Source organism: Pteropus medius, unplaced genomic scaffold (genome assembly GCF_902729225.1).
Source record: "Pteropus medius unplaced genomic scaffold, Ma_sr-lr_union100, whole genome shotgun sequence".
NCBI classification, from domain to species: domain Eukaryota; kingdom Metazoa; phylum Chordata; class Mammalia; order Chiroptera; family Pteropodidae; genus Pteropus; species Pteropus medius.
This window is the reverse complement of record NW_024342473.1, coordinates 4714179-4737582: the sequence shown is the minus strand read 5'-3', so window position 1 is coordinate 4737582 and position 23404 is coordinate 4714179. Positions and strand designations below refer to the sequence as shown.

At 30.2% G+C, this 23404-nt stretch overlaps 1 protein-coding gene and 1 pseudogene across 6 annotated transcripts in view; both read right to left on the bottom strand.

Moving 5' to 3' along the window:
- NAALADL2 (N-acetylated alpha-linked acidic dipeptidase like 2) overlaps positions 1–23404 on the bottom strand; it is a 1088713-nt gene that overhangs the window by 268182 nt on the left and 797127 nt on the right. For all 6 annotated transcript variants that reach the window (XM_039865076.1, XM_039865077.1, XM_039865078.1 and 3 more), the window contains 3 exons: positions 11197–11289; positions 8388–8593; positions 4590–4709 (listed from right to left, as the gene is read on the bottom strand). In XM_039865076.1, coding sequence (XP_039721010.1) covers positions 4590–4709; positions 8388–8593; positions 11197–11289 — 419 coding nt within the window. The remainder of the gene's footprint in view (positions 1–4589; positions 4710–8387; positions 8594–11196; positions 11290–23404) is intronic.
- LOC120604791 (uncharacterized) lies at positions 3427–3545 on the bottom strand (annotated as a pseudogene).

The window sequence follows — 23404 nt, the reverse complement described above, 5'->3', positions numbered from 1 at the left end:
TTAAGAACTGCTTTGGCTATTCAGGGTCTTTTATGATTCCATGCAAATTTTAGAAGTTTTTTTCTTTTTTCTGTAAAAAAAAATGCTACTGGAATTTTGATAGAAATTGCATTGAATTTGTGGATTGCTCTGAGTTGTATGGCCATTTTAATACTAATTCTTCCAATCAAGGAATACAGGATATCTTTCCATTTATTTGTATCTCCTTCCATCTTCTTCATCAATGTCATAGTTTTCAGTATAGGCCTTTAACCTTTTCGGTTAAATTTATTCCTTAGCATTTTTATTGTTTTCAATGCTTCTGTAAATAGCATTGCTTGGTAAATTTCTCTTTTAGATAATTTGTTGTTACGGTGTAGAAACAAATTATTTTGTTAAATAACCAAGTGAACGATTTAAATCTAGATATCAATACAAGTCCAAAATAACTTGATTAAGGTGCCACATTAAAAACAAACAAACATGCAAAACAACAAAGGAGCTAGAATTTATAAAACTTATCTAAGGTAGCACATGTCAATTTTTTAAAGCATAAAACCATGTCTTTTAAAATTAATTTTATTACTCATAAAAATTATACATAAAAAGTCATATTTCATAAGGGCAAAATATTACTATTGTGGTTATTATATAGGTGATTAACTGATGACATTATTGGTAGTTTTTTTTAATCAAAACATATTAAAGATCAGGTAGGAAAAAATGACAATTAATTCATCAGAGTAGATTTCATTTTTTTAATGGCAAAGTGTACAGTGCCGCATTGATGATGCTATGTAGGTGAAACAATTTTATCTAACCTATCAACAATGATGAATCACTAATACTTCTCCTGAATGCATAGTCATCTTTTGATTCCTATAGAGGTCAGTTTACAATATACCAACCAAAAAAGTCAAAAAAACTAACTTAGCTAAAGCCAATTTAAGAATGTGACAGTAATTCTGATTGTGTGTATGAGTCCAGGCTAAATTTGTTAATATCTCATATTGTTTGCACTGCTCTTTATACTACAAATATTTAAATCAGCTGTCTTCTGAAATTCAGGGTTTTAACCAGAATCTCACTAAGACTTCCCTTGATATTTAGGGTTAAATAAAAAGGGATTTACAAAACTGTCAGTGTATACTGGACAAAAAACCATGTAAAACAGTAATAAACTGGAGAGATTGCTTGGTTTTAACACAAAACAATGCCTTGTAACCCTAAGAGATAGATAAACCTGCCAAAAGAATCATAATTTTAAATGTGTGACTTTATTGAAATAGTAAATTAGTGTAGGAAAGGATTTTAAATCAATTTATTAGTTGTTATGTTCACTTCACTTGACTACTAGCAGTAGAATCAGAAAGAAAAATAAATTAAGTAGAATACACTGAAAAGAGTTGGACTTCATAGTAAATAGGAAAGCACACAGAATTTTTCTCCTAAAAAAACCTAAACAAAACAAAAGATAAAAATAAGCTAACAAAAACTATATCATATATTGTATAAGACAAGTCAGTAGAAGAATGTTTCAAAGTCAGTTTTACTTTTATATTTTATAGCAAGCAGAATAAAATCTGTAAGGGCAAAATCAGATTGGTGTTTGCCAGGAACTAGGGATGAAAAGAAGATAGTGAATGCAGAGGAGCATGACAAAAATTTAAAAAGTAATGGAAATACTGTATAGCTCAGCTGTGATGATGTTTATGTAATTGCATTTGTCAAAATTCATCAAGCTACACACTTAAAATGGGTAAATTTTGTTATATGTAAATTATATCTCAATTTATCCATTGAGTCTAATTTAATAAAAAGAATACCATCCCAAGGTCTGATGGACAAGTACAGTAGACTACCATCTTCCATGATTGGGATAACACACAGTTAATGAAGTTTGAATTAGTATTTGATTGAGGGCAACCATTATACTTTTTTTTTAAAATCAAGCTTGTAATACAATAACCTATATGTATCCTTTTTTCTCATAATTATTTAAACATTTCACCTGATATATTTATGTCCACATCATGAAATTAGCAAGATCTTTTGGAGTCTGCAGATTATGAGTATCTAATATTCTGTACAGCCTTATACTATCTACAATTTAATAAGCACTTTTTGTTATAGAAAATATTATTCGGTGTAGAAAAATCATTTTGAATTTGTTTTTGTTTGTTTGTTTTGGCTTGTGCTAAATTATATGGCACAAGCCAAAACTATCTGTGATAACAGAATCTAAATAAACTTAAAACATAAGGTATTGAAGACTATTAAAAATATCTCTGTAAGTGAAGTTACATATGTTCTGATATTGAAATTAAATTCTTTTTTGAAATAAACATTTTAAATATATATTTTGAATGCCAGTAATGGTAATATCACTTTAGTTAAATCATATAAATTACTGTGGGTTTGTATTTCCTTCAGTGCTCTTAACCTTTATATTTGTAAGAGTGTTTTTATATTTTAAAGAAAAATATATGCTATATTTGTGTATGTGAATATAACTTAAATTATCATGTATGCATAATTTAATATATAAAGATAAATAATTCTCATGTTTTAAAATTATATTTGGTATTGTTTGTTTACACTTGTGATAATCCTACCCTTCTAAATTGTCAATGGAACACACACATACACATGCAATCTCTACTGAAAGAAATTTCCTTTTAATACAGATTCAAGTTTATTATTAGGTTAGCATGTAAACATTTTCAGTTATAGAACAAAAAGTTCCCTTCTCCAAACAAATAAGAAGGTACATCTGCCATGTCACTATTCATTATTTAGACACCATGCTGTACTATCAGATACTAATTAGGTTTAGATACTAATATTTTACAGTGTTCAGTTATAAAATGTGCAAAGACATTTTTAAAGCCATTATATTCTCACACATTTCTATAAATTTCATATTTCTATAGACAAATATTTCATAGATACGATACACCTTGAAGTTTATTTCTATTTACCCACAAATTTCAATGGTTACATATTTTCCAATATTCTCAAAATAGGAATATTGTAACACATGAGAAGGAAAAGATAACTTTTAAACTAACTTTCCACAATTTCTGGATACTGGAGCTCATAATTTCTTATTCACAAATCACCCACTTATTCAGAAATATCTTAACTTCCCAAGGGAGACATCTGCCCATATCTTCTTCTTTTGAGTTTTTCCCAGGCAGATGAGAGAGTTAGAGGACTCAGAGCAGTACATAGAGCAGAGGAATTCACTTACAGATCTGAATATAATGTAGGGCATGTACATTGGGGTTTGGCTGATTTTATTATTTTATTTTATTTTATTGTATTGTATTTTATTTATTTTATTTTAATTTAATTTTATTTTATTTTAGGTGAGGCAACCCTTGGTTGACCTCACAGACTGCAAAGACTTTGTCAGCTTACAATCACTTATTTTTTAATTTTTCATGCTTACAGCACCTGGTCTTCCTAGGTGGTCTCCCATCCAAGTACTAACTAGGCCCGACCCTGCTTAGTTTCCGAGATCAGAGGGGATCAGGCTTGTTCAGGGTAGCATGGCTGTAGACTTGGCTGATTTTAAATATAGAGATTCATCCATTTCATCTTTTATAATGTCTTCTTTATTATACTACATATGAAAATATCAATGAAAACTATTAAACTAGGGAATACTTTATGAAAGTCATAAAATGTTAGTTTGTACTACATTTCAATCAAGAATTATGTCTAATCCAAAGCACCGTTCATTATTTCTTTTTCTAATTCAGTTTCTGTGACACTTATTGGAAACTCTGTGGGCATAAAAAGGTCATTTCTAATATACACCAACAGCCTTTAGGATTGCAAGGGAACTACCCACCGCCCCGCAGTGGTGGCACGGTTGCTTTAATTCTGAGAAATAACATACATCATTTTATCTGCAGTAAAAGTCATAAAAAAGAATGTAGAAATAAAAGTATAAACTCTACTAATAAACAAAAAAGTTTTGCAAAATTCTTTAAAACAGATGAGAAGTGACTAAATTTAAAAAAACAACTCTAGTGAGACATCACAAACTTACATAATTTTTTTGAAGCTATTTCATAGGAAAATGCATCTTTTTCTTTTCTATGTTTTTAAAAATATTTTCTAAATATCTTGAATTTAGTTTTCCTTATATTCTAGGAGTTAGACACAGATCCTGCTCTCAGGGGGCTTAAGCATAGTTAAAAACATAGGACAGGTCCCCAAATTACTCAAAATATGAATGAGGGGGAAGAAATCCAAAAGTAATTAAGTTTACCACAAAATGTCAAGAATGCAGACTTGGGAACCTGGGAGCTAAATTCAATTCTTAAGAAACAAATTTACATTCATACATATATTCTATGTTTGATTTATACCTACAACATAACCATCACAGAGTAGTGTTTGAGGAATTTTAGACCCTAAGAAATTGGGTGAAGGCATATTGATAAAACCTCTGCAACAGATCATTTCTTAAAAACACTTATAGATGGTTTTATGCATATTAAAAAAGAAACTAAATATCAAGAAATGCCAAATTATAGAGGAAAAAGTCTGTTTTACATAATCATTTTATAAAAAAAAAAAAACACAGTTTATCTTACCTCTGTGACCAGTTGCTGAAGAGATGGTGAAGCTACAGAATACAGACTTGAGTTACCCCTTATGGGACTATGGAGACTGACATAAGCCACAGCATTTCTCTGCAGAACCTTCTTGAAATCCTGAAATCAAAAAACACACAAAAACATGTATCTCTAACATAAATAAAAATAACAGATTCTATTTAATCAGTTATATATTAAATAATAAACACTTTCTACTTAAAATCATTACATTATATAAGTATTTTTTTTTAAAAAAGGAATATCATACTATTTAATAGCATGCACAAAGTCATAAAAACATTTTAAATAAGGGTGGTGAGAAGTTACATATAATATGATAAAATATTTTAAAGTGTGTTCCTGAAAAAAGTCAAATTTTAAGATAAAATGTTCTTAAATGGTTAATATACAAAATTCATCTTCATAATACAGAACAGAATATTTGATCTGCTGACAGAAGTTAATTTTATAGTCTATGAATTAGAGAACAGACATGGGAAAACTACTTCAGTGATTAATAAACCATCCTTTTCCTTTGAAGCAATGAGATACTTTTTACACAAAGTGGCTCTTTATTCTAAGCAAATTGAAGAATAATACAATTGTGTTCCTGCATGTATTACCCAAAATAAAACCTGATGCATTTCATACACATTAGTAGCATAAAATGATTCAGTAGAATAGGTTTTATACTTCTCTGCTAAACCCTAGTCCCTAAAATTGAAGGACAGTGATCCTATTAATAAGGTACAACTATAATTTTTCTCCTATTCTTGAACAAATGAGTAATAACCATGGTGGCAGTTCTATAGAAATATCCTAAAAACTGTATTACTTCATGTCTTAAGAACATGTATTTTTTTCTTCTAACATTATCAGAGGAAAGACTTCAACGACTTGTATACCTAGCAAATCAGTAGTTACTTCTGCTTTATGTTGCATATTCAGCTATGCTTCTATAAGAGAGGTATAAATAAAATTGATTTAAAATTAATAAGTATTTTAAATAAAGAGGAACAGTAAACTTTAAGTTCAAATGTTATGTTTCATACATAATATATTTTAAAAGTCCATTGTTATGCAAACACTATAAAAAAACAGTTCCTATTTATACACCAGCACATAGACACTATCTATATATTAGTCCATTTAATTCCCAAGAGACTCTCAGGATATAGACATTAGTGTACTCATTTGAGAAATCAAATCTTGTCTAAGACCACATGTTTTATGGTAGAGAAGATTTGAACTCAGACTTCTTTAACTGTAAAATCTATAGTGTTTCCATAATAGCCGGAATGAAAGTTCTTCACAGAAGAAATGATATTGTTTGAAGAATCTCTTCAGTAAAATATAATAATTTTCCTCAAGGATCAAGATCAGTATTGAGTCAATTCTATAATAATTCTATCACTATAAACTATGTTTTAAAGTTTATCGACCAATATCACTTAATCCTTTTAATTACACCTGTGGATGTCAAGGGGTTCTTATGCAAACAAAATTAAATAGGACAATATGACATGTCAACAAGTGCTTTCCTCACTCAACTTCACCAGGAAATATATTTAGAGCATAAACTTGTTTCTGTGTAAAAGAAAATGTTTCTCATAGAGATTTGATAAGAGTAGATAGAACAGGAAAACTAATAGTTTTCCAAACTCTTCCTCAACTAGATAGTTACAAAATGACTTCATAAATTGTATTGTATTCTAAGATATAGTAATTTACAACAGTATATTTGAAAAGCTAACAGTCAAATCTATATATTATTCACCATTTTCTTTACTCAAATATCTTTGCCCAAAGAGTCACAGAAAAAGCTAGAAAGTTACTGAATACATCATTAGTTGTCAAATATGCATACGTACATAAATATTCTAGGATAAAGGGAACTAATATTTTTTAATAGGAAGAGCCTTTTCTAAGATAAATATTTTTTCCTATTGATGTTCACATTATAGTAGTAATTTTAGTATCTGTTGACTGAGAAAATATAAAATCACCAAAAGGTAAAACAGATTTAGCAAAATTTAAAAATAAATTTGTATTTTGTTAAGCATAAACATATCTACCTAATTTAAAAATATCATTGGTCAAATACATGCAAATCAACATTATTGATTCAACTCAAAGGCTATGATGCTTGATGCTCAAATATATTCAAGGACTGTTTGCAATAAACTTCCTCATGCACAGGAGTTAAGGATATTTAAGTTGGGAACTACAACTATTAGACAAACTTGCTTTGAGAATGTATTTCAAATATACATATTAATTTAACATTAACATAATTTTTTGTGAAAGTTACTAGACAGATGTCAAAAAGATTATATGATATAATGGAATGAATTTTTGGAATTTGGAAAGAATCTTGAAGACATTATTTTAAAATGTCCCTTATTGTTATAAGAGAAACTAAAACTCTTTTCTTTACAATAAATATATTATGATTAATTAGAATCAGCCCAGATCACAAATATATTCCCCACAAATATTTATGTATGTATGCATATTTAACTTATTTACATCTTTAACATAAGTAATTTGGAATAGAAGTTTGAGAGGTTGTTTTAGCTATTGCATTTTCCACCTTACTAAAAATTTGTCAATTTAAAAAGGTTCTTTCAGCAATGGAATTTATTCATCTGATTAGTTCTTTTGAATATGGAACAAGCATTCACACCATTAATTTACATATGGAAAAGCATTCCAATTTGTACTGTATGACTCTTGATATATTTTATGCTGCAATTTTTTTATCTGTTTTGACTTTTCTTTCCTTCAAATTAAGAAGACACTTGTTATATTCTTCTATATTCTTTTTTGATATTTTCTTCGATATTCATAGATATGTGATATTTTTAAGTGCTTAAATAAAAAATGAAATGAGAATTTGTCATTAGATATTTAAGATTGTTTTCTCCAAAGCTGAGGTAGTAAGTAAACTAAAATGGTTTTGCTTTCATAGCTAAAAATGCATAGTTCTTTTCTATGTATTTCCATTGCACCACTTTTTTAAAAATTGTAAAAGTGAATAGAATATCTAAGTTTTACAATGATTTTGTTATTGTTAATCTGACATCAATCCAATTATTATTTGTCATATTCCATTAAAAAATTGCAACTATGAGACACAGACATGACAGAAACATCTGAAACTTAAATATTCCAGTGTTTTCTAACCATGGCCTGTTCATTTGGATAAAGGCTTCTTAAGGTATGTAAGTAGATAGTTAGGTATGTAGCAGGAAAGAAGGAGCAGAGAGATAGAGGTGCGAGAGCAGAGGAAGAAGTAGTGGAGGGAGAGAAGAAAAGAGGGAGAAAGAACAAAAAAACACTGTTTTGAGTCAAGTCTCTATATTGCATAGCTAAGCTATAATGCTAAATTTATAAAGATTTAATATAGGAGACCATTCCGTAATCTCAGATAATTGCAAAAACATTTGAAAAAGTAAGGTAATGGTATATAACACTTGATCCTTTCTTGTCCTGCCACTGTCTAAGGAGATACACAATAACCAGCTACAAACTATTGTGGTTACATGAGAGTCTATATATAGATATGGAAGCAACAAGAAGAAGATGGTTGGCAGATCATACACAGTTCACCGTGGTCTCACTCTAGTTCCCTTTCATTTTTATGAGTGATCTCAGCAATCTGACAAACATGACATACTGGTTGAGATACACATTCTTGTCTTTGGCTTCAACAATTTTATTTTGTCTATGAGAGAGAGGGAGAGAGGGAGAAAAGGAAAGAGGGAGAGAGTAATGTAATTAATGTGCGTTTACCTCTCCCCATTCATATGAGCCAATATTGCCAAAAGCTGTTCCTCCCCAGGAACAGAAGACAATACTGCGGTCTGGTCTCCATCCTCTCTTAACTCTTAACATCAAGGCCTGAATAAAAGCTGTGATTATGGCAGTGCTACTGGCCCATTCTTGTCCACTATAACTGTATGCAGTATGATGGTGGCTGCCAACTATGATATACCGATCTGGAAATAGAAGGAAACATGAGCCATTAAAACAAAATGTAAACCTTAACAATAAATTTAATGACATTTACATAATCCTATTGCACAAATGAGCAACGATTATGCAAAATTGTTCTAATAATTAAGACTACTTTACATTTTTCATCCACTGTCTTGATTTACACATCTGTGTATATCAAAGCAGAGGCAGCTGCTGAACCCAATTATGAACTCAAAGCTTAGAACCATATTACTGTCCTTTGCAACATGCATATTAATTAATGAGGCATACAAATATGCCACAATGAAACCTTTATCTAACATTTTTCCAGAATCATAGTGGGAAGTGCCCTATAAACAATGTGTGTATGCTCAGTAAATATTAATGGACTATTAATACATTTGAGGGAGCAGTTGTTTATTAGCAGTAAATATTAAAAAATGTGGTGGTCATGTATGGATTTTGCAATAAATAAAGTACTTAGGGAATTCATTATAGCTTCTAATTTATAATTTTAGCCTCTCTCCTTTCTCTGGAAAAAAAAAATCAACATCAAAAGGCATCTAACTACTGTAAAAGTTTCTTTTTCATATATTTTATTTCATATAATCATACAAAACCTATTAGATACTCTATTAGAAAGATCTCAATGACACATAGATACAGATGTTCAACATACATCACTATTGTCATCAATAAGGTAGGCTAAAAACATACTTCCAGAGTTTCCTCTGATTTTGTTGTCAGTGAATGTTATCGGTAAACTGCTAGCTTTACTTAAGAAGTCTTATACGTTTATGTAAAAAGATTTCTTTATTGAGTGCCATTTCATTAGGAGGTGTCCAATAGCTCAATGATTAAGTGTTCAGATTCTGAAGGTTGCTTTCTTGGGTTTGGATCCAATCTATTCAACTTACTATTTGTATGACCTTGGAAAGCTTATTTAACCTCTCTATGCCTTAATTTCTTCAACTATAAAGTGGGAATAAAAATAGTACATACATCATTTAGTTGTTTTGAGTTTTAACTTAGCTCCTATTTGTAACACACTTTGAACAGTGTCTGACACATAATAAGTACTATATATGTATGGAATAAATTAATCACCACTTGACTCATAGTATTGAAAGCTACTGTATAGGAAACGTCACTGTGTGAAGCTATTTTAGTCTCCCATACTGATATTGGAACCAGCAATGAATTTGACCTGCCAATATTTTATCAAAATTTAATTAATGATATACATAGTATGTCTGCAAATGTTGGAACTCTGAAAATTTATTCATGCATTTCCTAGATATGAGTTTAGAATTGTCTTTATTCTAAATAAACATCTAAAAACCTTAGTACTAATTAATGATTATTTCTAATTTACAGAGTCATTCAAAATCATGTGAATGAACAGTCAATATATTTGTGTAGAATTCAAATAAACAACATTTGAGAAAGCTTTGCTAATATGCACTAAAGAATACTACTGGTAAATTAATTTTTTTCTATATTGAATTTCTATAAGAGAAGTTTTTATCCTACAGCTATTATAACAGTGTACAAGTTGCTTTTTCAATAATAACTTGCAAATTCATCAACATTGATAAATATTTCCAGTGCTTCAATTAGAGATTCTTATGATGGGAATTTGTTGAAACAGCTAAGATGTAATGGTAACAATTTTTAAATTTCTTTATATTTTATATTATGATAAGAGGTTGTTCAACATTACTACTGTAAGGAAATCAGAGAAAATACATACTGCCCATGAATTTTGTAAGAGTTGGCTGGCAAGAAACTGGGTGGTATGTAAAAGTTGATCTCGGAATTCTCTGGGTTAGCAATTGTGGGGTCAATGTGACTAACGTCACAGAGAACAGTTGGCCAAGGAGAATTTGAGATATCCCAAATAAATTAACAGAAATGTACTAAAAAGATTGTTGCATTCTACACTGTATAATGAGCACATCAGACAGTAATATGTGATTCAACCTCACAATATATTTAGAAGTGTTACTTTTAATCTCAATATATATTATTTTTACTTTTTTAGCCTATATAATATCTGAAGATTCCATCAGCATCCTATAACAAAGAGCAAATTTATTTAAAATTTAACCAGGTGATCATTTTCAAAAGCACCTTCAAAACCTAAAGCCATGCAAACATTATACAGAATTGTCAATGGACTAAGAGTCAGAGGCAGAACACAGATTAACACTGGAAGATTAGATTTGAAGACCATATATAAATAAACTAAAATATTTTCTTTTTCAAAAAGGCTTTAATTGATAGAAATGCTTTCAATAGTCTCATAAGGAATAAAAGAAAGAAAAATGTTGTTTTTTATAGCTTCTCTTCACCAGGCGCATGCCAATTTAACAAATCTAAACTCTGTTTTCTGTTTTGTTTCTATTTTCCCATTACTCTCTATACTATGATTTATTTTTAAAGAGATATGGTAAGAAAGAGAAGATGTATTTCTTGTTCTTATATTAACCCACTACTCAATAGTATAAACCTCTAGTTATATCTAAAATAGAATATTTAACTATGCTATTAAATTATGATTGAGCAATTTTTTGTGATGTTTTATATAAAGTGTAGACTACAAATACTTAATCATGCTTACCTGGAGAAGTCAAGCCCTTTAAATATCCAACAACATTAGTGACTGTTTTGAACTTTGTGACTGTCTGCACTTGCATGTTGACAATTCTTTCTTCTAAAAAAAATAAAATAAAAGATGCTTGTTTCTCTATATTTTATCTTTTCTTAAAATATTCAAATGTATTTATCCAATACCCTCAGCAAAATAATTCAAAATAATTACATTTCTGTAGATAACTAAAGTTATACTTTTTTGACAAATATTTATTCAATATTTTGTGGAGACTATGTTAGGTGCTTGTTATGCAATGATGACTAAGATGCAATTGCTAGCCTCATAGAACTGCAGAGCCATAATTAGGTAATTCTAAACTTCACATTTAATGCTACAATGGGGTTCAACATGAGAATACACAGAAGACTACCTTGGGGAGATGCGGCAACTTACACTTTTTAAAAAAGGAAATAAAATAGATCAGATAAAAACATTTCCAAAGAATGATAAGTACTTGTTTAATGTCAGAAAAAGAACATGTGAAAGATAATTTAAATTTTCCTGTATGGTTCACTGTTATTTTATCATTTTGAAAACTGCAAAAGTATTCCAAAAATTAAATAGATTCTTAAAGCTGTAAGAATTGGAGTCTTCATTTCTATCTTTTTGTAGTTCTCTCACCTGTATTCTAAATCTCCACCAATTGTTCTTCCTCTTTGAGTCCTTCTATTCATGTTTGATATTCAAAATTTTTGATGACGAATAAGTCAAAGACACAATACAAGGGATTCCAGTCACAGCCTTAAAGTGATCTTTAAAGGCCTTTAACAGTAACATGTTAATCCCGTATTTTATGGATTCTGGAAGTCTGAGAGATTTCTAAGGGGAGTTCAAAGTTAACCAGGTGGTCATGTTGGAGCAGGGTGTGGGTGGGTGGCAATTACAAAGCAGCTAATTCAAAATAGCTTGTAGTACTGACAGGCCTCCAAATGTCACTTCTGATTTCTAGATGAAAATTGTTATGATAAATAAGTTGCTTTTATCTTGAATGTGCCGTACTAACAATTTCAGTGGAAAATCATTACAATGAATCTGTTAAAATTATAACTAAAAAAAGAGTAAAGAAACCCTGGAAGAATACTTGAGCTCCTCATGTGTGAAAAAGAAAAATGAAATATATTTAGAGCCCAGTATTGTGGTTTTAATTTAGATGCTATGTATTTTTGTTTGTTTTAAATTAACATAGCTTGTTTTTTAGACCAGCTTCAGATTGACAGAAAAGTTTAACAGAAAGTACAGCTCCTGAATATCCTTTCTCTCCTTCTCCCCCTATTATTAACATCTTGCACTAGTGTGATGCATTTGTTACCATCAATGAGCCAATATTAATACATTGTTATTACTAAAGTCCATAGTTTCCACTAGGGCTCATTCTTTGTGTCGTATACTCCATGGGTTTTGACAAATGCTTAATGACATATATCCAACATTACAAAATAGTCATCATATACATCATACACAACAGTTTCATTGCCCAAAATATTTCCTGTGGTTGACCTATACATCTTTCCCTTCCACCCTTCCTCTTGAGCCCCTAGCAACCATTGATCTTTTAAATGTCTCCATAGTTTTGCTTTTTCAAGAACATCATGTAGTTGCACTCATATGTTAGTTTTTAAGGTTTCTTTAATTCTCTATTCTGTTCGTTTCAAATAGTCTAGATAAGTAAACTTTAGATAAGGGAGTCATTACATATATATACTCACTCTTTCCAGCTTCTTTTTGAGTTAGATATGGATAAACTTCTCTGGTTTTCTAAGATTCAATATTTTTTTTTTCTAATTCAGCAGCAAGAAAATCTTACAATATATCTAAATATGCTTATACAATTAATACAAATGTGCAATATATTGCTTGGAATATTACCTTACATTAGTATAGTGGCTTACAATTTATAATAGCCACTTTCACAAACATATACTAATTCTCAATTGTTCACAGTGATTCTTGAAACCACCAAGTTAAAGAATTTCTGTTATCTTCATTTATTGAATGGAGTGCTTAGGGGTAAAACAGACTCAAACCCAGGAGGCCTTCATATAAATAACATTTTTATCTGAACAATAAAGTATATCTCACAGTAAGACTTTAGTTTATATATATATATATGAGATATTCCTCATACATAAAAAAATTTTAAATACAATATACAATGATCCACATCTAGTTTTAACATGTTATTTTACTATATTTTCTTCATCAATATTCTTTTCCAATGAACAAATAAATATAATCTTATAGATTTGGCTCTTACTCTGAGGTTAATGTTAATCATTTCAAGATTTTCATTTTATAAATACAGATAAATTGATAGACCGATGGTCAGATACATAGATATAGGTAGTCATAGGCATAGGCACAAAATAGAATAACCATATTTAATTAATTTACAGGTTATGACATTTTATACAAATTATGTGTTTTTTCCACTTAGCATTATATTTTTTTAAATTTTTTTGTGAAAGTAAATGGAGCTCTTGATCATTCATTTTAACGGCTAAATATTTAATCTTAGAAACCACCCCATTTATTTTACAGTGCTTATACTGAAAATGAGTGAGGTTATTTACAAATTTTCAACATTATGTTATGGCAAAGAACATTTTTACATTTCTTGTGCACACATGTCATACATTCTTAAATAGATAACAAGTAGAATTTCTGAATTATGATACAGTATGTGTTCCTTCAACTTTATTAGGTATGAAGAGATTGCTTCTTAGACTTAAAATTTCACATTCTGATGTTTATAAGAATTTTATTAATATTTTATTTTGCATTGCCTTGATTACTAGGGAGGTTCATCAATTTTTCATAAGTATTTCATAATTCCAGTTTCTTATTCATATTCTTTGAGTACTTTTCTTTGAGTTGCTTACATTTATGGGTATTTTTATGATTTAATTTGAATATTATTTCCTTTTTAATTATATATTATAAACACTTTCTGTAATTTTCACTTTCTCAATACTTATGTTGATGGTCAAATACTTATGAAAGATGGTCAAATTTATCAATATTATCCTTATTTTGAGGGGGAGTTATATTTGTTTGTTTTGTTTTGCTTAGGAAATACTTTTTATTATTCTGATATCAAGAAAATGTTCTTCAAGTATTTTAAAGCTGAATTTTCAAATGTGTGTCTTTAATCCAGCCAGAATCTGTTATGATGTAGCATTCAACTTTACCTCTGACTTATAGTCAATTGTTCTCACATAACTTATTTGATAATTTTTCCCCCACAAAGTATTAATAAAGCTGCTGTCATATAAAGAAATCTAATTCATACATGGATTTGTTTTGGGCCTTGCTATTACATTTTACTTTACTCAGTGCCATATTGTTTAAATTAATATAACTTTATAGTGACTGAAATGGTGGGTCTTCTATCATCATCATTGTCATCATCATCATCATTATTATCATATAATTATTATTATTCAATTTGGGGGGTATTTATGGATCATTATTTTCATATGAACTTATGTGTTGGATATCATGAAAAGACATTTCAGGATTTCATTAGCATTACATTAAATTAATGGACTCATTTGAGGAAATTATAGAGTCTTCTATCCATGAACATGTTGTACCTTTCAACTTATTTCAATTGTTTTTATATCTTTTAATAAAGTTTTATTTTTTCTCCATAAGTTTTGCAAAACTATTATTAAATTTATTTTACAGTTTCTCTGCCATGTTAACAAAATATAACATGTACAACTTATTCTATTGTATATAAGCATGTAATTTAATTTTGTATCTTGGTCTTACAATGAGCCTTCGTATTAATCTCCTATAGGTTCTAATAGTTGATCTATAGGGTTTTTATTTTTTTAGTTTCAGTATAGACAACTACCTCAAAAAAGATACTTTTGTTTATGCCCTTCACATTTTCATAGCTTTTACTCACTGTTCTTATCATCTTGTCTAAGACTGTCAGTGCAGTGATAGCAGCATTCCCTGGTCCCTGCTTTGTGTTCTTCACTTTAAAAAAATGTTTCTAAGATTTTCTTATTGAAAGAAAAAAGACGTTTCCTATAGATTTCTGGCAAATTCCCTTTATCAGATTAAGGATGATCATTTCTGTTCTTACTTTGCTAAGAGGTTTTATCAAACAGATGTTGAATTATCTTTTCATAAAATTGTAAGATTTTTCCCTTTATAATGTCAAATAAAACATATATATTTATGGAATAACTCTGCTTGGTCATAATATGTATTCTGTTTTGTTATTAATATTCTAGAATATTTACATATATATTTATAAATGATAGGTTGATAATTTTACTTCTCATTTGTCTTGTCTCATTTAATATCTGTATTATACAATCGCACAAATGTTTAGGAACTTTTTCTTCTTTTCTTAGATTTTGTAAGAGTTTTTGTAGCATAGACATTTTCCATTTTACAGAGTGTTAGGAATTTGTACATAAAATTATTTGGTTCTGTCTATGGCCATGCTACCCTGAACAATCCCAATCCTGTCTAATCTCAGAAGCTAAGCAGGGTCACGCCTGGTTAGTACTTGGATGGGAGACCACCTAGGAAGGTGCTGTAGGTGTATTTATTAAATAAAAAATAAGGAGTTGTAAACTGACAAGGTCCTTGCAATTTGTGAGGTCAACCAAGGGTTGCCTCACCTAAAAAAATACCAAAAAATCAAACACAAAAAACTATTTAGTTCTGGCATTTTCTGTATGTGGGGGACACGTTTTCATTCAATGTATATTTTCATTTCATTTCACTTAATATTTTCAAACAAATATTAAAATGGCTATAAGTATATTCATATTTTTAACGTTTTCTTCTCAATTTATTTGCATTTAGTTGTTCATTCTATTATGCTTAAAAATCATTGCCATTTAATCTGTCATTTTGTCTCTTTTTCTACTTCCAATATTACTTATTTATGTCTCCTTTTTTTCTTTCCTCAGTTTTGTTAGAAGTAAACTAATTTATTAGAATTTTCAAAGAACCAGTTTTGGAGTTTGTGGCTATTCGTTATTATTTTTTCTTTTTTTTTATTTCAGTATTATATTCTACGCTTATTATTAACTTTGCTAAAATTTACCTGAATATATGCATATATTTTCTTGTTTTTTTTTAACCTAACTTCTTAAGTTAAATGCTTAGCCCATTCCCTTTCAATCAATCTATCATCTATCTATCTATACACACACACATACAGTTAAGTCTACAAATTCTCTATGTAGCGATAATCCATTAATTTTGATATATGGTCTTATTATCTTATAGATTCTATTTTTTTACTTCTGTTGTAATTCTTTATATATATATTAGTTGAAATATTTTTAATATATTAAAATACAAGGTATATGTTACTGTTTGGATATTGATATCTAACTTAATTATGGACAAAAGGCAAGATCTATATGCTACTAATACTTTAATATTAGGTGGGATTTATTTTGTGACCATTATATCTGATAAATGGAGAATAAACACTTTTATAAATGTTCCATATAACCAATGTGCATTCTCTATGAAATGGGTGCAGCATTCCATACATATGTTCTGTAGATCAATCTTGAAAAACTGTGTGTGGCTATAACTTTATTAAATATTCAATATATGTTCTCTGTTAATTATTGAGATACATTAAAGTTTCCCATATGATGTTAATTTATCAATTTATCCTGGCCACACTATAAAATTTGCTTTCGTATAATTTTAGACTAGTTTCTGATATACAAGTTTAGAATTGCCGTATCTTTGTTATTTCTATACAAAATATATTAAAAATTATTCCTTATATATTCTCTATCTCAATTTTTTTCTAAAGTCTTTCTCCCCAGTCTCACTTCGATGTTAATGTAATTATTCCAGTTTTCTTTTGCTTAATATTTCTCTGATACATATTTTCTCAGCATTACATTTACTTTGCCAGGTATCCTGGGGACAATTTTTATGTGGGGACAATTTTTATGAGGATTTCTTGGTTTGGTGTTTCTATGCTACAATTGTAATGAAAATTCTGAGCCAGGGCTTTTGATTTTTAAAGGCAGATTTATTTTTCTTTTTCATCCGGAGCTCAGGCAGAAGAAAGCTTTTCTTTACCAGTGGGTAGATTTCTTTTCAGTCTTTCTATTCCTACCCCATGGTCCTGGTTTTATATAGTGATGTTAGTTAAAATTCCCTGCTCATGACAGGCACACAGTCATGTCTTTTGTCCCAAGGTGATTGTTATATCCCCATCCTAATTTACCAGGATCCTAACTTCTGCACCAGGCAACCAGGAAGTGAGCTCTTTTGCTATTTTGTTGTTGTTGTTGTTCTGTCTTCATTTTTGCTTCTGGATATTTGACAATCTTTTTTGATAGTTGGTTTTTAAGACATGTTTCCTTCTGTATTACACAGAGTTCCTAGATATTTGTATGGAAGGACCTCATACTATTTTATCCTGCCCTCTTCTACATCCTGAAGTCTAAGACCCCCACTTAAAAGAAACACAAAGATTTGAGAAAGTGAAGACAACATTTTGCTCTGATAAAGATGCTATATTTACATTGGATATTTTCAACTGACAGGACTTCCTTATGTATCACTGGGCATAGACCAGTTCCACATAATGACTTGTAGTAGCAAAAAGCAATTTTTCATATATTTATTTACATCCCAATATATTATGTTGATCCTATATGTATTGTTTTATAGTATTCCATATCCATGATTGAAAACAAATGTGTATAGTATTTTTTCCTTCAATAGAAGCAGCACCATGATCACATTTTCAACTTTAATAATGAATATCAGTAAAATCTTGAATAAACTCACTCTCATAAGACATCTATTGCTGTTGTCATTGTTAATTTTGACAACCAATTGGTAAAGCTATATTACTCTTCATAGAAATAACAACAGCAATCCTATCCTTTGGAACTTAGTCTACAAGAATAATTGAACTGTTTTCTGTATAGTCTATAATATCAATTATAAAAAAAAAAAAAAATAGAAATATCCCAAACTGAGAAATTACTTAGAAAATTGTGATAAAATATGTGGCTGTTAAAATGTAAACATAATATTTAGAAACATGGTATACTATAAGTGAAAAGAATAACATACAAAGAGATATACATATTGATTGAACTTAGGTAAAAATGTGCATATTTATGGGCAAAATATGAGAAAGAGAAAAATAATAAATGAAACCAAAATTGGGTTAGGAAAGTCTCACTGCATCTGCTGGGATAAAATACTGTTATAAAAAGGCTTGAGCACACCTGAACCTTTGGTTGGGTACTTATTCCTCTCTTCCACATCTCCAAAGGTGATGGAATCAAAACCTAAGGACACTGTCTCTTCCAATTGCTGCATGTTATAACATCGAATCCCCAAAAACTAAGACTGCTTGGTGAATTGGAAGAAAATAAGGGCAGTTTAGAATAGTTCCATAGTACCTGGGAACACAGGACTGTCTCTCATTATACGAACCCAGGAGATATAAACTGGGGCCTGATTTCAGCTTTGTCCTCCTATAAATCACAGGAAGCATAACTGATATCTCCAGGGCAACATGAACTCTAAAACTAAAATATTTGTATATCTGAGGTCTGCAGCCAAATAAAATAAACACAAAGAACACATACACTACCCAAAGTAAACAAATTGAAACACACAGTACAAGTAAGCATTATAATTAAACTAAAAAAGAGAAGAGAATGTATTAGCAATAAAAAATAACCAGGGAACAGCTTTTAAAAGAGGAAATAATAAATATGAAAAAAAGAATGACTGAAAGAAATGTACCAATAAATAGAATAAATAGATAGACATAGTAAGTAATAGATATAACTAAAAAGTGAATTTGAGAGTTAGATCAGATTCAGAATTTTTTTCCAGGGAACTGCAGCAAAGTATAAAAAGAAAATATAAAAGTACAATTTAAAAATATGGTGGATAGAAACATGTGTTCTAGAAAGAATAAAAGAAAAAATTTTAAAAACGGAGAAGAAAAAATAATTGAAGAAATGATGATGATGATGGTAATAAGAATAATATTTTTTCCTGGATATTTGATATTATATAACAATAATAATTATTGAAATTATATAACTATAACAATAATAATTTTTCCAGAAAAGGAAAAACACATCTATATATTTTATAGTTAAATTTAAGAAAAAAAAATTCTAGAAGTTCTCAGAGTGAAAAAGCAGATTACTTACAAAAAAAACATGTACCAGATTAATATCAAGCTTGTCAAAAAAACACAATACCAGAATGCCATAAATTCCTGTTGCTAAAGAAATAGAAAATACAAGAGGAACTTTGAATATATAATGTTTGGTAGCACAGAAGTGAGGGTGATTTAGGTGTGTGTCTATGGTGTAATGGATATATCAAACGTAGTAAAGTTATCTTTTTAAATATTATATAGAACCCAGAAGCAATGGAGTAAATGTACATATGATAGCATGCAAAAGATATTAACCACAGAGTGCTAAATGAAAAAATGTACAAGAAATGCATTGCTTAATAATATTTATGTGAATTATACATTGAGGTATTTAAAAACAGTGAATGTTTTCTTCCTCTTCTCCTTCCCTTCCTTTCTCCTACTGAGTGAGTCAGTTCTAAAGCCATTAGGTGAGGGCCAAGTTAGCACCTCTGACAGTGGCAGAAGAAAATGATGCCATTACAGCCTAGAGCAAGGGGTTGAAGACCATGTGAGATAAGACAGGCACCCCAATAGATTGTTCCAGTACAGCACAGGGCATCAGGGCCCAAGCATAATATAGACAGGCTGTGCATGTGGTGTATATGTGTGTGAAAGCCTGAAAATGGGGAGGAAAGCAGCTATCAGGGGGAAATAGTGTAATGACAGAAGTCACTGAAGCACACTAAAGACATCCCCATTTCGAAGCTGAACAACACATCGTATTGGAGCCTTTGTGAGGTGAGGAAGTTAACTGCATTGTGACTGAGGGATAGGTGGAGAATTTGATATAGGGTGGATAGCCTAAGTGCTCCTGGCTTGGCTGTCAGAGCTATAGTGGAGGAAGGAGTACTAACATCAACTGATTACACTCAGTGGAACTTATCACATGAGTGAACATATTCAGGATAATGAGAAGCAAATTTCTCACTGTCAGAAATGGAATTTACAAACATAAAAAGAGAGGGAAAAAAAACTAGGTATCAATATATACTTATGATTTTCTATATATATAGATATGCAAATAAACAGATATAAATCTGTGATATATTTATATTCATATCTATTTACATCAAAATGTAATATTAAAATATAACTCTATTTTCCTAGCTTCGTTTACTAAGAGGTCTTGAAAGAAGTAACACTCCAATAACCATGAAAAAAATCTAGAATTGCACCTTATTTCTTAGACATCATTATCTACTCAAAGAAATTAAAACCCTTTGGAGCAATGGCTGATAACAGAGTTGGGGCAGAAAAAGTACAAGATGATTTGATACAACTTTCTGTTCCAAAAATTAAGTAAATAATCAAAGAGTAATGAGGATATACAAAAGGACACAAAAGCCAGGTTGAAGTAGCTATCACTGGCTGACCGGTGACAAGTTGAACATCAAAATGAAAATAGGATTGAATTACAACCCATTGAATAAATTAGAAATATAAATCCATTATGTAATTAATTGATAATATATGCATAAAAACAAAAACATACAAACAGGAAAAAGAAAGCTCTTTTTTACAGTAAAATTCTAACTAATAAATGCAGAAGGAATGATGGACTTGGAAAGAGACCACTGGCATAAACTTGATGGTGACTTACTGGGCAAGAAGTATCAAAAACGTTAAAACTAGTGGGTAAAGGTAGGAGGGGATGGGGATGGGATGTTTGCATCATTTTAAATGCTTACTGATTATAAAAAAAAAAATCTTCAATGAGGAAATTGGTCAGATACTACTTTAATCAAGTGATCCAAGCTAGCATTACCAGTAATGGGACAAATTGGTATTAGTCTAATTTCTATTATATTGCTGTCAAATATGTAGAGCCTGAATTTATTCATGAAAAAACATCAGATAGACCCAGATTGGGGAACATTCTGAAGATAATTGGCATGTAAGCTTAAAGGGTAATAAAGCAAGGAATGTTAAGAAAAGATAGAAACTATTCCAAGTTGAAGGAAATGAAAGACTTGACAAGTTACAGGACATTATCCTAGTTTAGATCTATTTGCTGTTTAGTACATTACTGGGACAACTGGCAAAAAGTTGAATAGGGCTTAGGGAGGATATGGTAGTAATATATCAATGTTTAATTCTGATAGTGATGGTATATCATTTGTGTAGGAGAATGTCATTGTTTGTGGGAGAATTCAGATGTAATGGTGAATCATGATTGTAGCTTGCTCTTGGGTAGTTAAAGGAGAAACAAAGTCTTTGCACTATTCTTGCAACTTTTCTGTAAGTTTGAATTTATTGCAAAATAAAATTTGCTTTTAAAATTAGAAAATTCTGGAGAACATTTAGGTGTAGTTTATTATTCAAAAAGTCAGTGCATGTGTATGTATATATGTATAACTACTATAAGATAATATTTCCAGCTCACATTTACCAAATGTTCTCTGTCTTTCATGTTTCGAAGTTTGATGGCATCTTTAAATTTGACATGTGAAGTTCAAAAGATTTCAAGATGATAAAAATGTGTTCCACTCAGAGAATATTTATATTCAAATACGGTGAGGAGTGTCAAAGCTAAGATATAAAAGTAGGCACCTCTCTCCATAGGCTAATTGATATGAACAAGAGTTAAGTACCCAAGGCATATTTCTGGCCACAAAAAAAAAAAAACCACGATCAAACTTCTAAACAAAGACCCAAAGAACAAACTGATAGTCGCCAGGTGGGAGGAGTGTTGGGGGGATGGGTGAAAAAGGGGAAAAGGATTCAGAAATACAAATTGTCAGTTATAAAAATAGTTAATGGGATGTAAAGTAAAGCATAGAAAATACAGTCAATGATATTGTAATAACTATGTCTGGTGTAGATGGGTACTAGACTTATTGGGGTAATCACTTCGAAAGGCATGTAAATGTCTAATCACTATGTTGAAACTGATAAAATATTGTTTCAACTGTAATTGAAAAATAAATTTTAAAAAATTCACCAAGCATTTCTAATATTAAACATTAATGTGAGCTATGTATGCATTTAAGAAAGATTAATAAAAAACAAATAAGATGATTACTTTCTAATCCACTTATTCCAATTCAGGGTTGAGGGTAGCTGGAGTCTAAAATGGCAGCTCAGGGAACAAGGTGAAAACCCACCCTGGACATTCTGCCCTTCTAGCATAGAGTGCAGCACACCCACATGCACACTCACTCAGCTTGGGACAACTGAGGCACACCAATGAACCTAATATATACATCTTTAGGATGTGGGAAGAAATCATAGTACCTGGAGAAAACCTACCCAGATGTAAGAGAACATGTAAATTCCACAGACAATCACCCTGGCTGGAATCAATTTTTTTTCTCATTAATATTATAATGAAATGGTGTTGAATGCAACAGTGTTATTTGGTGACCTACTATATCTTGAGTCTCTTTCTTGGCTACCTGATTTTAGGTAGAACTTCTATAATTGGGGCTCTGAATTTTTTTTTTTTCAATTTCTCTGCACAGAGACTGGAATCTTTTCTAGAATCAGTTTTGATGATTCAGACTCTGTAACCTGCTAATATATTTCCTAAATTCACTGCTTGTCTAATTATGAATATAAACTGTTTCTGGATTCTATACTATCATAACTGGTATATATTTCTAGGTGCTCCATTTTCCACATGCCAAATGTTTTTCTGAACCAGTATTGTTGATTGGTTATTATATGCTCTACAGCAAGGGTCTTATTTAAAATATGTATCAACTGATATAACATACATACTGACTAATCACAATGGACTGGGAGCAAATAACTGGAGTGTCCACACCAATGCATACAAACTAATGTTAGATACTATGTTCTTCCTGCCATATTGGAATTTCCTCAGAAACTGCATTTCAGTCTATCTTCCAGTGAATGTTGCCTTATACATGGGTGTAATTCAAGTCTTAAGACCGAACTACGTCCGACCTCACCTGAATCAATGACATCATCTTACCATATTCTGGATACTTACAATAATATCAGCTACGAGAAAATTTTCTTTAAAAA